The 16,926-nt window shown below is 43.6% G+C and overlaps 1 protein-coding gene and 1 long non-coding RNA gene across 2 annotated transcripts in view; one reads left to right on the top strand and one right to left on the bottom strand.

Moving 5' to 3' along the window:
- Nucleotides 1-983: 983 nt before the first annotated feature.
- Nucleotides 984-16,926, bottom strand: part of si:ch211-79m20.1 (bromodomain-containing protein 4) — a 21,536-nt gene continuing 5,593 nt past the window's right edge. The window contains exons 2-7 of the mRNA XM_037763686.1: nt 10,220-10,322; nt 7,865-7,930; nt 7,524-7,720; nt 5,761-6,829; nt 3,239-3,374; nt 984-1,978 (exon numbers count right to left, since the gene is read on the bottom strand). Coding sequence (XP_037619614.1) covers nt 3,247-3,374; nt 5,761-6,829; nt 7,524-7,720; nt 7,865-7,930; nt 10,220-10,322 — 1,563 coding nt within the window. The 3' untranslated portion in view covers nt 984-1,978; nt 3,239-3,246. The remainder of the gene's footprint in view (nt 1,979-3,238; nt 3,375-5,760; nt 6,830-7,523; nt 7,721-7,864; nt 7,931-10,219; nt 10,323-16,926) is intronic.
- The window catches only part of LOC119484713, a 14,012-nt gene continuing 12,080 nt past the window's right edge, over nt 14,995-16,926 (top strand). The window contains exon 1 of the long non-coding RNA XR_005206103.1: nt 14,995-15,977. This is a non-coding gene — a long non-coding RNA (uncharacterized LOC119484713). The remainder of the gene's footprint in view (nt 15,978-16,926) is intronic.

Genomic DNA, 16,926 nt, shown 5'->3' with positions numbered 1-16,926 from the left:
CTAAGCTAAGCAGCAGCAGGAGCAATCTCTTGCACCCTGAGTGAAGTGACTGATTCATGACAGATTGACTTGATGTGCCACAATCATATCAAAGCTTCTATTCTAAGTGCCACGGACCCCTCTTTGAGAATCACTGCTTTATACTCCGTCACCTGACTTCTGGAGCACTTTCTCTGAACGTCTAATATTGCCGCAGTGTGAAATGACTTGAGAAATTGGCGTGTTATTCGTAACTCCATTTGGTGATACCAGGTTGGTCCATCCATTCAAACTATCCCTTCAAACTTTCCAGGCAGTCTGAAAGTGTGTTTATGTACCTCGAGGCCTGGTAAAGTACACGCTGAGTCATCATTCTTAAAGAAAAGAATTTGCTGACTGAATTAGCTTTGCAGGGGAAACCCCGTTACACAACAGAATGACATTTAAAGGGCCTCTTCTTTCTTAATATATCTTTCAGGCAGGCCTCTGTCTTATGCTCGCTACTCTTTCATATACTTTATAGCCTTTTTATAGACTCTTTTATTAGCCTCATTACCATTACTTCTGTCCCTGCTGTCTTTCTTGCTGTGATGTTTCATCTCCCTCCACCTCCTTCCCCTAACTGGGCCTTCTCCCTCTCTTTCTGCCTCTCCGTCGTTCATCTTCTGTCCATTCCTGGACTGAAACCCCCCCCTCCTCCCTCGTCTCTCTTTCAACATACGATACTTCTCTGTTGACGTGTCCGACGGCGAGTTCCTATAGCAACCAGACATTTCTGCTGACCCCTGCCTTGCTTTGCGTGACAGAGCTGCAGGACGTTCAGTCGCAGGTCAAAGACTAGCAGAGGAGACTACTGTAAGAGTGTACGTACACAGCTAAGCACACATGCACGCACACTTAACATGCACTCATATACATGCATTTACTGTTAATGTTGCCTGCTTAATCACACAGATACACATATGCATGCACACAAGAAGACAGTGATAAACAAACTGAACATTCGTTGAACATTTTTATTTTTTATTAAAAATAACATTCATAACAGTAACAGTTGTACAACCAATAATTATAATCTGCAACAATAATTACACTTGAGAACTGGAGGATTTCATATCCTCCTTTTTTTTAAATAAGTTAAGAAATAAAGTTTTCTCCCCCCCCCCCAGAAATAATTTTCTAAAAGCATTTCTACATACAGTGTTGGCTATAACTGGCTCACAGCGATCTCTAACAGCCAGGTCTTTAAGACTTGCTTTAATGTGGATATTCATAGCATTTTATCTAGGCAGGCATTTGGTTGTTATTCCATTTTGATCTGGCAGTAGTACAAAATGAGCAGGTTATCAATATGTTCCAGTTACATGAAGCTACAGTACACGGTAGAGCACGTAGTATGATCAGTGTATGGCTACTCCAGTGTTAGATACAGTTAGATTCAGACATTGTAGGATAACAGTAATGTTTGGCATTGAGGCCTGAGCTGCACTCTCCGGTTTCCAGTTATCATCCCAGTGTAGAAATCCAGTTCTCCACATTTAGCCCCCCAATAATGACTTCTTAACCCAAGTCACAGTCAAGTTCTCCATTCGTGGACCAATCAGTAGTTCAGCTAGGAGTCACAAGTGTGTACGCAACCAATCAATGGCTGCCAACTGCAGGAAGAGACCACCAGTCTAGCGTCTGACAAGCTTCCCTCGATTTGTTGTTCCTACAAATCAAATCCAGTGTCTTAGTGTGACAAATATCCTCCGTCCCAAAGAGTTTATAAGATTGCACTTTTATTTTATCCATGAAGCTGGACGCTCTGCGGGCAGCTCTGGAGCAGGACAGGTGACTTCCTCTGAAGCTGTCCGTTGAGGCCAGTGGCACTGTCTGTCCGTCAACGTTAGTGTCCGTCCACAGCGTCAATCATCCCACATTCAGGAGTCCCACGTTTCTCGTCTCTCCGTATTCCTTTGGTGCAATTTGTCTGGCTTTTGGTTAGCTTTACCATTTCCTGTCAGAGAAAAAGACAAAATCACAAGATAAATATGTTATTTTTCAATTAATGTCTACACATGAATAAATTAATCTTACAATTAGGGCTTTTAACGCAAATTAATTTCAACGCCACAAATTCCTTTAACGCATTAATGCAACTTGCAAAATTTTAGGTTGTAGGAGGCTTTGCTAAATTTTGGCGAGGAAAAACCTGTCATAGTCATTTTCAAAGTGGTCCCTTGACCTCAACCTTTTAGATTTTAAAGCTAGACTGAAGATACTGGTAGACTATGGAACTAGAAAAAATCAAAGGAATCCATCGGTACCAACCATGTCATACTAGCTTGTCACAAAGGAGGCTAAATAACGCTCCAAACTTGACAGGAAAAACGGTCATGGCCATTTTCAAAGGGGTCCCTTGACCTCTGACCTCAAGATATGTGAATGTAAATGGGTTCTATGGGTACCCACGAGGCTCCCCTTTACAAACATGCCCACTTTATGATAATCACGTGCAGTTTGGGGCAAGTTATAGTCAAGTCAGCACACTGACACACTGACACACTGACAATCGGATCGGTACTCGGTATCGGCCAATACCCAAAGCCCAGGTATCGCTATCAGGGCTGAAAAAGTCGGATCGGTGCAACTCTAGCAAATTCACATATTCTTATTCTGGCATTCAGCCTCACAGTTTAACAGCAGGAAGAAACGTATTTGTGAAGCTGCAGGTGGATCTAAGACTCCATCCATCCATCCATCTTCAACCGCTTATCCGGGATTGGGTCGCGGGGGCAACAGCTCCAGCAGGGGACCCCAAACTTCCCTTTCCCGGGCCACATTAACCAGCTCTGACTGGGGGATCCCGAGGCGTTCCCAGGCCAGAGTAGAGATATAATCTCTCCACCTAGTCCTGGGTCTTCCCCGTGGTCTCCTCCCAGCTGGTCGTGCCTGGAACACCTCCCAAGGGAGGCGCCCAGGCCTGATCTAAGACTCAGTTTACTATTTCATTGATATCTAAGAATATCAGTCTGGTAGAGGGGGAAAATACCCTGGCAGTCGTCTTGAGCGGTGCTTAGCACAGGATGCAGCGACGGTGCAAAATAGACCGCGGATTAGGAGGACAATGCCGGATGAAATAGGCGGCCAATGGCAGGCTGATACCCACAGACTACATCCAGTGAGTCAGACTAAGAGAACAGTGACTTTAATCAGCGGTTGATTCATTTTTTATGATTTTCATAATGAAGAAATTATTTTTTTCTCATTCTCTCACCTGCAGCTCTACATGATCATGGCTCTGATGGCTGCTTTGCTGATGCGTTTGCGGTGTTTCCTCCTGCGGCGAGGCGAAGCTGGACGGAACGGGGCCAGGCGGGCCGCGGGCGAGATGGGAGCCGCAGTAGAGAGGGCTGGAAGAAACCAGAAGAGAAGGTAGAGGAAACAAAGTTAACGCAGAGTCTTTCATCTTTACATCTTTCCCTAAATATACATTGAAATGTGATAAGTGTTGTCATGTGTGACAGATTAGCAAAAAAATAATAATAAGACTGTCCTCAGGAAACTCACAACAAAAACAGCTAAAAGCAGCAGCAGCGCAGGAGGAAGTGTGACACTAAAGCATCTGACTTAGACACAGGAGGTTTGTGTCCCACTGCATAGCAACAGTCAATATTGATCATGAAAGCAGTTCATCTTAAGGACTCGATACTGTTACTGGAGGACCATAAACAAACAACAAAAACACAGAGCAGGATAGAAGAACGCTAGATAGAAGGAATAGCTCCTGTAGTGGCTCTGACTGCACTCTGAAGGGCAGCTGATAACCTTGAAGTCTGCATAATGAAGCCCTGCAGGTTTGAGTCAAACATGGAGCAGTGGGAAGTCTCAGCTCTCGGGGGGCCGAGGAAGAATAGCAGGACACATGTGGCCATGATGTTTAGTCATGCGTGTACGGTGGGCTGCTTCCTGTCTGGGAAACTCGCCCATTGATTCTCTCATATATTAAAAGCTCAAATAGGAGACATGTCTCTAACACAGAGACAGTACACACATGACATACACATAGCAGTGGTTGCCCCCTCCCTCCGTCTCGCATATAACATATTATATACTATATTATTCTAAGTATTTGTTAGTGATTAACAAATGATTTGTGGCTCAGAGGGTAGAGCAGGTCGTCCACCAATCGGAGGGTCGGTGGTTTGATCCCCGACTCCTCCGGTCACATGTCGAAGTGTCCTTGAGCAAGATACTGAACCCCAAATTGCTACCGAAGACTGTGCCATCAGTGTCTGAATGTGTGAATGGGAATGCTGACATGTAGTGTAAAGCGCTTTGAGATAGGGGCCGACCCTCGTTCACCGATTAATAACCATTAACCGACAAAGTTAGTGCGTTGCATTCAGCAGTGCGCCAGCTGCAGTGTATAAGCACAACAAACGAGTCCCCAGTTCACCCGTCTGGGAGAGTTAGCAGCCCAATGCTGCGTTTATTGTTCCGGACACATGCAGCCACTTTCCAAGTAAAAGTCTCCACCACACCATTTAGTTTAGCTGCAAGGTTGTCAGCTTTGTGTCTGCCTAGTGAAACGTTACTCTGTCTGTCAATTGATTAAAATATTTAATTGCAATTAATACCTTAAAGGGAGATTTGTCAAGTATTTAAAACTCTTATCAACATGGGAGTGGGCAAATACGATGCTTTATGCAAATGTATGTACGTATTTATTATTGGAAATCAATTAACAACACAAAACGATGACAAATATTGTCCAGAAACCCTCACAGGTACTGCATTTAGCATAAAATATATGCTCAAATCATAACATGGCAAACTGCAGCCCAACAGGCAACAACAGCTGTCAGTGTGTCAGTGTGCTGACTTGACTATGACTTGTCCCCAAACTGCATGTGATTATCATAAAGTGGGCATGTCTGTAAAGGGGAGCCTCGTGGGTACCCATAGAACCCATTTACATTCACATATCTGGAGGTCAGAGGTCAAGGGACTCATTTTGAAAATGGCCATGCCAGTTTTTCCTCGCCAAAATTTAACGCAAGTTTAGAGCGTTATTTAGCCTCCTTTGCGACAAGCTAGTATGACATGGTTGCCAATGGATACCTTCAATTTTTTAGTTTCATATGATACCAGTATCTTAACTCTAGCTTTAAAACTGAGCCCATTACAACCTACAAATCGCAAGTTGCAGAGCTGAGCTGGAGCCTTGCCGTCTCTGAACTGGCGAACTCAGACCAAACGGTCAAACTAGGCAGTGCTGATCAAATATGAATCAATATTCTGTTACTGTAATGTCTATTTCTTTCCTCAGATGTGTTCAGAAGCATCTTGTAGTGCATTGTTTAGCTGTAAAATGAGAAAGTTTGTGACCATGTTGAGATAATTTAAGTAAATACCAAGTGCCGCCCACCAGCGGGAGCACAGCCAATAGGAACGCGCTCTCTCTCTGAAATGACCTGTGATTGGTCAAAGTCTCCCGTCACAAGCTAGATTTTCTAAAGCCTGAAAACAGAGCCATGAGGAGGTGCAGAAGTCTAGTTATCTCTCAGAACTCTTGAATTAAAATATGCTGAAATGTTGTTATGGAAGCCCAATGATGCCAAAAATATACTGCCTACTGCAGGTTTAAGGAAAAATCACTGAACTGCCTCTTTCATAACTTAAAGGTCCAATCTGTCATTTTTGGACCACCTGATATAAAAATACATTCAGCAAAAGTAATGTTTAGAACCATCTTTCATTCACACTAACACACATTCTCACACAGCTGAGCGGTACCTGTTTTAAATGTGGTCGGCTTTGGTCTCTGCTGAGGATGATGTGGATGAAGATGAGTCTCCCTCTGTATCATCTCCAGAGCTTTCTGTCTCCTCTCCTCCTCCGTTAAATGACTGACCCCGCTGGTCAGTTCTGAGTCTTTTTCCTTCCTCTGATTGGCCAGCTCTGCCCCGGCCGAGTCCCCGCTAATAGCCGACCCACTCTCCTCCCTCCCGGTCCCTTCTTTCTGACTGGTTGTTACAGTCTCAGTCTGTGTGTGTTTTGTGACCTCTGTGATTTTTTGGCTGGTCACTGAGTCTTTCTGATGGGTGCTCATAGGAGGGGTGGGGTTTGGCTGGGTTGGGCTGTCAGGCAGAGAGGCGCTGTCTGATTGGGGAGTGTTGAGCAGATGTTGTGTCCTCAGCTCTTGGTCCTGCTGTGGATAACGCGGTTGATGATGAAACTGATACTGCTGCTGAAACTGCTGTCTTTGCTGATGCTGCAGCAACTGCTGCTGCCTCTGCATGTGATCAGGATGTTGCACTTCCCCACCGCTGTTTGCTACATGCACGCCGCTCTCCTCCCTGCTCCCGTCATTCCCGCTCCCGTGCCCGACCTGCGGTGTACCTCCCATGACGCTATGCTCCGCCCTCGCTTCAGACGGCCAGCCGCTGACTGGCCCAAGCACCCCGGCGATCGGCTGGTGCACCCTGGGCTGCGTCCAGTGCACCAGCTGGGTGTAGCTGCCCTGCTGCCACTGCCTCGCCACCGGCTCACGCTCCTCGGGGTGGTAGCGCTGCTGGTTGTGCTTCAGGTCGTCGTGGCGATGGAGGTCGGCCTTGGAAGCGTGAGTCTTTGGCGGAGCTGGATGGACGGCCCGGGGGAGGGGCAGGGGAAGGTGGGAGGATGGGGGTGGCTGCTGAGGTGGTGGAGGAGGTGGGTTGGGGTTGCTCTGAATGGGGGAGCGAGGGATTGGAACAGACGAGGAGGAAGAAGAGGGAGGCTGGCACCTGCAGCTGACGTGGTCATCCACTGAGATGATGGCTTTGTCGTAGTGGGCTTTCCTGTTGATGTACTGGATCTTTATCACCTGAAGAAGCAGAAAGAACAAAAACATCAGCAAACAATATCTGACTTCCTGTTTGGTTGAATTTACAGACGTCTCTTTCCCGATGTAAGTCTATGGGGAAAAGCCTTTTTGGGCCCAATAGCATCACGTGACGGACACGGAAGTTGTCGTACCGCCGTTTGGCCACAAAGTGTGGCGCTCTTCCTGGGGGCTCGGTCCAGACATGATGAAATATACCACAGAAACCATGCAAACTATAATCAATGATGATTGTTTTGTTTCACTTCACTGAACATACTGTTGCTGTGCATGTTGCAACAAGCAGCAGAGCAATTTGATTGGTTGTTTTATGCCAAGTCTTCTACTGTGTAATTTTCGTTGAAGTACTTGTTCTCAAAGTTACATCATGTAAAGAATCAGGTTCTGCATATTCACTTGCAACAATTGCCCAAGTGTGCAGATCATCACTCGAGGCTATCGTATTAAAAACACAGAGCTTTTTGAAGCTTCTGAGTTTTTGTGCTCAGAAACAACCCCGGAGTTTTAAAACAAAAAAAGGGTCAGCAGCGTTTTTTAAACGTCACCGTTTTACGGGCTTGAGGACGCCGGAGTAGTGTGGACGCTAGGCATAAACGTAATGCGTTTTAAAATGAAAACATATTAGTGTGGATGTAGCCTAAAGCTCCTTCATGGCAGCTGTGTGTGCAGCGGGTACCTGCAGGTATCTGCTGGAGGTGACGGTGGGGACACACTGCAGCACCCTGGTGTTGCAGCAGCCCGAACATCGCTGCACCTCCACGCAGGGCGGCCACAACATGAAGTTGGCGTTGCTGCGGTCCAGCATGGACCTCGTCACCTCCATCACCTCCGTCCGAATTTTACACGCCGCCTGCTGGGCTGGCTGCGCCTCCACTGGAAGGGGAGGAGAGGAGAGGGAGACGAGAATAAGAGACAGGGAGTTTGGTCGGAATGACAAGAAGTGTTGAGAGACAGATGGCAGAAGCGGACGGATAGAAAAAGACACAGGAAGGGACACAAATAGATGCGGAAACCTACCAAGACTTCTAGTGTATCGGCCACGGGTGTGGTTTGTGAGAATATCATGCTCGTCTTCTTCCTCTTCTGCAGAAAAAAAAAGAGGAGGAGTGGAGATTAGAAGGGAGAGGGACAAAAACACAAACACAGAGTCAATAAAGTCAACTTTTATCTGAAACAGGGCAGCACTTCTACAAGCAATGACAGAAATGTGTAAAGCCTATGAGGCTGCTGGGGCAGTTTTTAGCAAAGCTCATTGTTCACTGCACAAAGGAAGCCATTTTTTTCTCCTCCCACTAAAACAATTAGGCTATTTTCTGCCGCAATTTGTCCCGGCGCTGTCAAGAATACTGTTGAGGAGAGATATGAGATGTTAAATATAGCTCATGTGTGACTCTGTGAGTGTGCGTGTTTGCACTCTTACATATGTTGTTATTTCATACGGTTGCCCCGTAGTCCTAATTATATCCCTGGTGCAGATTGCTTTTGGTCACTGTGTGTGTGTGTGTGTGTGTGTGTGTGTGTGTGTGTGTGTGTGTGTGTGTGTGTGTGTGTGTGCGTGCGTGCGTGCGTGCGTGCGTGCGTGCGTGCGTGCGTGCGTGCGTGCGTGCGTGCGTGCGTGCGTGCGTGCGTGCGTGCGTGCGTGCGTGCGTGTGTGTCATTCGGTTGCCTATTGGCCCTAATTAACTGCATGGTGCAGAAAGAGAACGGTCTCTTATTGTTCTCAGAAGCTACTTTCTAATTTCATCTGAGCATTGATCTGTGCCAACATGTTTTGTGAGACTCCTTCCTTCCTCTTTCGTGTATTAACATGTGACCCATTTAATTCTGTTAAAGTATATGTCCAGTAAATCTTTTCAAATGAGTGTTATAAAACACAATGCAGGGCTGCAGGGGAGATGACAGAATTGCAAAAAAGAAGTTATCTCAAGTAGAGGAAGCTACAAATGAACTACAGATGAAGTTAAATTTCTGATGACAAGCAACAAAATATGACCACGAACAGAACGCTAATGATGACAACACACAGATCCATCACATAAATCATTCATCTGCTGCCTCGTACTCAGACCCTTCATAAACTTGCACCGAAACTAAAAAACAAAAAGTTTCTTGATTAAAAAAACTCCAGTGTGAGTCACTTCCTCGTGGCCTGTTTCTGAGGATCCTTCCCTCTGTTGGTTCCTCTCTGTGGTCGCTGTTATGTCACCGTGTGATTTATGCATATGGAGTGATCAAAGAGGCTGTCTATTAATATATGTATGTGTGACTTGGTTCTTCTGAGGGATAAGATTAATGAATTTTTTAATCAAGCTGCCAAGCTAGTTGTGTAGGCGTCTGACTGTTTGTTTGGACTCTGTTTTGGGGTTGGAGGCGTAGAGAGAGAAGGGGGGGGTCTGTTTCTGTCACACACATCCATATTTCAAAACTTGGAGAGGAATCCAGAGCAGGAGAACAATGCAGTGACCTTGTGAGCTGGAAGTTTCTCTCTCTCTCTCTCTCTCTCTCTCTGTCTCAGTTTGTCCAAAACACACCGAGGTCACAGCTACTCTCTCTCTCCTAAAAGATTTTTCAAATCTTACCAGATGTTGAAAATGTGAGAGACTCCACACATAACGACATTTTGTTCCTGTAGTGTGTGGAGAGCAACGATTTGGTCAAAACAGCAGCACACACTAAGAAAGAAATCTTGCAAAATCTCTCGTGATCAAACGTGACTTTAGTGTAAACAAACATGTGGGACGACGGGCGGGGAGAATTAGAGATGTTAGTTCTTACTTTGTACTGAAAATTGACGAAGGATGGATGGATGAAGTCATGGAGACACGTTAAATAAACACTCGTGTTGTTGCCACAAATCAATAAGTTGGTCCTCCATTTCTGAGCTCCATCTTACTACTACTTTATGCTTCACGTTTAGCACTATTGGCTATCGTTCTTTCCCACGTGACGGCGTCATCGGCTGTCTTCGGGGTTCCCCGCACACACAACAGGAGATCCCATCGTAAATACTGAACATGTTTAATATTTATGATACCTCACACCACAGGAATATCTGGAGAGATAATCTTTAGAACCATCAAACGATCAGGGCTTTACTGACAATGGTCGGGAGGAATCAGGCCCAAAATCAGCTTGACTCTCGTGTAGTGAGTACCCGTCATTATAAAGCTGCTTCATCATTCTTGCTGCTGTCTCGGGTAAATATTGCCTTAACATGGTCCCTGGCTGCTGATGCTCTCCCTTGCTGCATTCCTATCTCTTCAGGCCTCTGTAGACGCTTCCCTCCTCCACGTCTTTGTTATTAGTATGTGTGTGTGTCTGTGTATGTGTGTGTCTCTGTGTGTGTGTATGTCTGTGTGTGGTCATTAGTACCTATTGCGTTGGTCTCCAGCTGCAGCAGTAGCTTCAGGTCGTCCACAGAGGAGATGGGAGAGTTCCTCACCAGGTCGACCAGCGACGAAGGCAGAGGATCACCCTGTGGAGACACATCAACAAACAGTTGATGCATTTTATATACCAATTACAGAGCATTACTTTTCGTACAGTGTATGAGAACAGCCTGAAAGGAGACATATTGTGCTCATTTCCAGGTTCATACTTGTATTTTGGGTTTCTACTAGAACATGTTTACATGCTTTAATGTTCTCTTTAAAAAGCCCAGTGTGCTCTGATTGGCTTGAGAGAAAAATATGGTGCAAAGGCAGTTCTCAAGCTGTGGGCAGTATATTCTAATGAGACTGCATGTTACATAGGATCGTCCTATTTCACAGTTTGTGGGTTGGTAGGAACTCCAGATACCCAGATGGACGTGAACAAGCACTGAAAAAGTGAGTTTTTCATGATATGTCCCCTTTAAATCAGCATTTCTAGAACAAATACATCATAATGGACCGGCAGGGTCTAAGAAATGCACCATTGTGCACCATCTGTTGTTAGATGGGGCATTCAGGTGGTCCCCATCAATTAAAAAAAACTCCATTGTCACATTGTTTTTGTATTTGTGCTCAAATGCATTCACTGATATGCAAATATCTCTAAAAGTTACATAAGCACAGAATGATATTTTTATAAATCTTTGCAAGACTTGTTTTTACAAAGTTCATGTAATCCTGGAAAATCAAAAGAGAAAGTGTGAAGGGGGGAGCGAGACGGGCTGATGTATAATATCTCATCTCTCTCCAGTCAACACTTGCTCCAGTTTCACTGCCTCCTGCAGAGGAAGGAAATGATGGTTGTGATTGGTGTTTGTTGTTGCTGTTGTCACTCTCTCCCCCGTCTGTTTACCCACAAACACCGCAGTTGCTCCCGTTGTTAATACAGGAAACTAGCCTCTCTCTACCACACCCTCATTCTCTCAGTTTAACATGTTTTAGCACCAGACATCAAGAAAAAGGTCAATATCTTGTGTTGAATCACAGATTAGGTCAAGCATTTATTGTGAAATCATCAATCAAAGAACATAAAAGTTAACTGTAAAATCAGTTATTAAATAAGAGGATAATTGATGAACTTTTAAGGAACGGCGTTGTAGGGATTCTTTACGGATCCAGTGTTTTGGTTTTAAGGAAGGACTCGTGTGGTTTCTTTATGGAGATCAGAGGCAGATTACTCAGCGTCCTGTAGTCTTTGGTTGGCTGTTAGTTGATACGATCTCAGAGCGGCTGGAACACCATTTAAAATAGCCACATGCCAGAAGGAGGCCAAAACAAATTAGGGTGTGTTGAGAATGTGAGAAGAAAATAGTTTTGGATAAAGGAGAGAAAAGTAAAAGCATTCATTTTCTCACTTCCATCAAGATACAACATGTAAGTGTTGATCTTACAGCTAGTCAGAGGAATTATATATTTAAAGGGTGGGTCCATTATTATTTAGTGTTTTGAGGTTTTTATATCATTCTGTGTCTTCCCAATGGTGTTCCTTATATAGTCAAATAAAAACATTCAAATTTCAATCAAATAATGTTTTAGCGTCAAAATGTTATTTTCCCTTCAAGTCTTCTAAAAACTTTTTCCCACATCGTGACCTGACGGAGGTTTCTGCATGACGACGCTGCTACTTGACAGTATATATATGCATCCTTATAGTCAGTGTATTAACGTTACATACAGTAACTTAGATGGCGGTCGGCGTGCTCCCAGTTTGGAGAAGCAGACAGGAGTACCGACAGGAAGCTAAGCTAAAATACTGCTGTGGACGCCACGTTAGTTCAGATCATAAAGTCACACAATAACACAAACAGACTAACCGATCGATGCAGCGGTAGACCAGAAACTCCCGTGTTCTGAGAGGTTAAATTACTGTTTTTGTGAATGGAGTCTGGTGGCTTCGAAGACAGCGATATAACGGCTTCAGTTCACTGTAGATGCTCCCTTTGATTTTAATGGGAAATAAAGTGTGATGTGCCAACTCTATTACTGACATGATTTTTCCATTAAAATGATCAGGAGCATCAACAGTCTGATCACTTTCTGCATTCAAGTTTTATGATACCTGGATTGTTTGATTGAATATATAACTTGTATAATAAATAATATAATATAAAATGTATAATATTAGCCCAAACCAAACCTACTTTCTTGTAACACTCAAACTAGGTTTCTACTGCACTACTACCGTTATAATCTGAGGGGTAAAATCAAGCTATAAATGAGAGCGATTATACTGGACAACCGCGGCTCAGTTAATGTGATAACATGATGGAGATTAAAATGATGATCTGCAACACCTGCATTTAATCCTGCATCAATTTCCCGCTAATCTCCAGTCACATGCCGTTAAACCACTGCAGAAGAAGAGGCTGCAACGAGATTAAATCATTCAAAAAGGGTCAGTCAAACGTCGACTGAACAAAAACAATGTGGAAAAAGAGATGCACATATGGCATTTAGGTTTGTTCCATGTCTTAATTTACAGTCTCTTTGTCGCTCCTCAAAGATCGAATGTTTTTGTCTGCTGCTAATTTTAGTCTCTCCGGTGGAGCGGGAACTTCATTGGATGTTTAGTCACCTGCTTCACGCACTTTGTCGCATTTTGTATTTTGTATTAAACACGCATTGATTTCATGGGATGTATACAAATTTTGATGCACTTCTTCTGGAACAACCATTCTAGGAGAAAATCTGATACAGCTGCATTTCTTCGTCATTACCAAGAATACCACACAGAGTAATCGGGCGATATGACTACATACTATAGACTATAAGACGATGTAACCAATCAATAAACTGGTCTGACAATATAGGATTTACAGGAATGTCGTGGTGATTGATCTCTGAACACCAGAAAATGTACTTTACGAATATCTCAATATACAATTTCTTATACTGACACATAAGATTTCAAACTGATGGTACATGCAATCTTTAAAACAGAAGACATGGATATTTTTTAGGATTTTATTTTTGTTCATTTTTTGGAGGTTTTGGATCTAAAACAGCGTTCAATGTTAATATTTTCATATTTTATCTATAGAAATAGTTTTATTTATTAGTGGTTATCAACAACAAAGACCAAAGTTAATTGTCGTGTTTTATCTTTATTTAAGTTAGTGAATCTGGAGTTTCGCCTTCATCCTCTGACGCCACCCAACTAAACTCCTGTTTCCAGGATAATTGAAATGCTCGCTTGCGCTTTAGCTCATAAACTTTGTCTTTACCCGCCGCCATTTTCTCACGAGCGCCAGATCAGTACTGAGCATGTGCATCTCTCAACGGAGATGAGAAGGAAACGAGAGGGCTCACTCCTTAGCTACTTCCATCATCAGATCCGGGAAAAAACAATGCGTTTAATTATTTTTCTTTTTTGCAAGAAAGTGGTATTTTACTTGCCCCGGGTAAGTGGGCAATCCTTATTGTTGAGCCTTTTTATTATCATTTTATGTCTGTCTCTAAGTCAATTTTTCATCTAGTTCCCCTCTTCTCTGTATGTCTGCTTTGTGGGCGGCGGCGGCGGCGGCTCAGGACACCTGGATGACTTTCACGAGCCATTGGCTGACCTAGTTAAGCAAACACACACACACACACACACACACACACACTCGCCCCCTCTTTTCCAGTTCACATACAGATGCTTAACCACTTAACTGTCCGCCCAATTTGTCCAGAGAGCCTCGCACACACACACTCACACACAGAGACAGTTTTCACTCAGCAACATGCTATCATTATCATGTGCAGAAACACACACATTAGAGAAATTAGAGAGTGGAGCACACAGACATGAAGTAGTTCCTCAAAACAACAAACTGCTGGTTTAAAAAAAGGCCCAAGAACTGGACAACAAGCTAATAATAGTGGTTTAAGCAGAAGAGCTGAATCTCCCAGAATGGATCTGACATCAAGTTCCTTATTTGCCATCTGAACGTCTTTGCACACCAAGTCCGTATTTTTCGTCTGAAATTGTCGCACGTTTATAAATAAATACAACCTCACGTTGTGTCAACCACGTTAATACAGTAGTAGTCAAATGAAGGTAGAAGGAAGTTAGCGCTTTTATTGTTGTAGTCTGAGTGACGTGACGTCATATCCGTTCTGTATTCATCAACCAAAACAAACCACAATGAGCCGAAATGAAAAAGACTTCAGGACATCTCTGACTACATACGTGCTGAAAATTAAATTTCACAAATAAATCACAATAAAAATCACAATAAATCGTAATATCGAATGCAATACATATCGAGTCGGCACCCAAGTATCGTGATAGTATCGAATCGGGAGATAGGTGAATCGTCCCAGCCCTAGTATTTAGCCTCCTTCTCGACAAGCTAGTATGACACGGTTGGTACCAATGCATTCTTTAGGTTTTCTAGTTTCATATGATGCCAGTATCTTCACTCTAGCTTTAAAACCGACCCTGCTGCAAACTAAAAATCCAAAGTTGCATTAATGTGTCAAAGAATTTAATGGCATTAAAACAAATTTGCATTAACTTTGATGTTTTCCGTCTCTGTGAAGCTTGTAAATGTTTTTATGAAAAGTTTGGCATTTTTCATATCTTACACTGCGTGAGTTTGCGTAGCTATAAGCTCTTTAGGGTCGAGATTGTCTGGTAGGATGTCACGATCTACAAGCAGGTCACACACACACGCACGCTTGTGCAAAAACACACACAGCATGGGGCCTTGAAGGAAGCCTGGAAGGCAAAGAGATTGTAAGGAATGTTTGAGGAGAAAGGTGAATGTAATGGAATGTAATTATGTGGCCAGCTGACTCTCTCTCACACACACACACACACACACACACACACACACAGTCTTAAATATACAAACATGTTATCAAAGAGAGACGCAGACTCGAAAAGTAAACGCACACAAACTCTGAATGTGTGACGGGTGACTCACAATCACGCCCCGCTGTCACAACACACACCTTCTTTTATCAGAGACATGGCAGAGGGCCAACACACTGTCGCATTAACGCGCTGCACACACACACACACACACCAGCAGAACAGATAGATTCCCACCCGGCTGCAGAGAGGAGGGTACAGATGATGGATGGAAAGACGACAGAGGAGAGGAGCAGACGGGAGGAAAGAAAAGAGGAGGAAGTCTGAGGGCTGAGTGAGGAGTAACACCACCAAAAGGCTCTGAAACCCTCAGGGAGTTCTTCTATATAACGGCAATGTGAACGTCCACAATAAGCACAAACACAGCTCGACGTTCGTAGCTATATCATGAAAAGTAATGCACTGTAATTCGTATATATCCCAAGGAATCAATTTGTATTTAATCCACGTGAACCAGGAAGTATAAAGAGAGGTGTCAAAAAACACCAGACTTTCACCAGGAGACCGCTGTTTATGTCCCGTGTGAAACCAGAAGTCAACGTTGATTTACTTGTCACGTAACTCCTGTACTAAAGTAACGCTACTTCAGTAGTTATTTTAAACCAAACCGCCATCTTTTCCTAAACCTAACTAAGTAGTTTTGTTGTCTAAACCTAACTGAGTAGTTTTGTTGTCTAAACCTAACTGAGTTGTTTCCTGTGAAGACGGAAGTTTATTTTGAAAAGACTGTATGCACGTAACAAGCAGAAATTGACCCGTGTTGCTGGACCTTCGTAGGAGAACGCACAAAAAACGATTAATAACTTTTAGTAAGATGTCATACTAACCGTTGTAAGAGGATGTACGTTGATCCACAAGAGCTGAAACAACTGGTACTACTTCGATAATCATTTAAGTAAGACTTCCTCTTCAACATATTACAGTCCAGTCCAAACTGATTCAATATCACAAAAGTGCCCCAAAAGGCTCAACTAACACTGGCCATTTGGAGTAAACAGTTAGCATCCCAGGCTAGCTGATAGTGTTAGCTGCCATATCGTCAGGGGCTTCAAAGTAAAAGCCTTCCAGCTGCTGGGAGTCTAATTTAAATGCGAGGAGGCATCGCTGGAGGTCTTTTACTGTGAAGCAGCACAATCACAGACATGTTTGAGTCTCACTGCTTCATTAACAGTTGGTCTAGATTTATTGTATATTTGTCAAGTCAAGTCAACCATCTGCAAAACATTTGCAATGTTTCCCATGCTTTCTAAGAATATCATTATTGTAATTTGGCGTTACAGGAAGTTGAAAATAAGTCAGAAATGATATTGATTCCAGCCGTTAAGTGTCTTTATTTACAGACACAGTGAGATGCTCACATGCAGACTGTGCATGAGATTTATCTTAATTCATGTCACCACGGCAACACATTTGACACATATTACATTGTGTTTCCACTAGGGCTGTCGCTATAACCACAATATTGCAATACCGCGCTATTGACGAGCCAAGGACCAAGCAACCGCTGTGTTCACGTTTTTTCTTTTTAAATTCTTTGCGATGGGAGCGCTGTGTATTTATGCTATAAACTCCAGCATCATGACGAGCCGCTGAGTGTCTATTCAGCGCTGACCGCTGCACGTTTGGTGTTTTTTTTCTGGTTGAGAGTTGAAAACATGCTGCGCTCGTCACTGTCACGTTTTACCCGGACGTCCAATCACAATGGAGGAGGGACAAAGACCAACCGTCACTACAAGTCTTGAACAACAACGGAGGAGAAATGAATACAGATAGACCGGTGGGTCCGTCCT

This window comes from Sebastes umbrosus, chromosome 3, assembly GCF_015220745.1.
Source record: "Sebastes umbrosus isolate fSebUmb1 chromosome 3, fSebUmb1.pri, whole genome shotgun sequence".
NCBI lineage: Eukaryota > Metazoa > Chordata > Actinopteri > Perciformes > Sebastidae > Sebastes > Sebastes umbrosus.
Note: the sequence above shows the minus strand (reverse complement) of the source record. Positions and strands in the feature narration are given on the sequence as shown.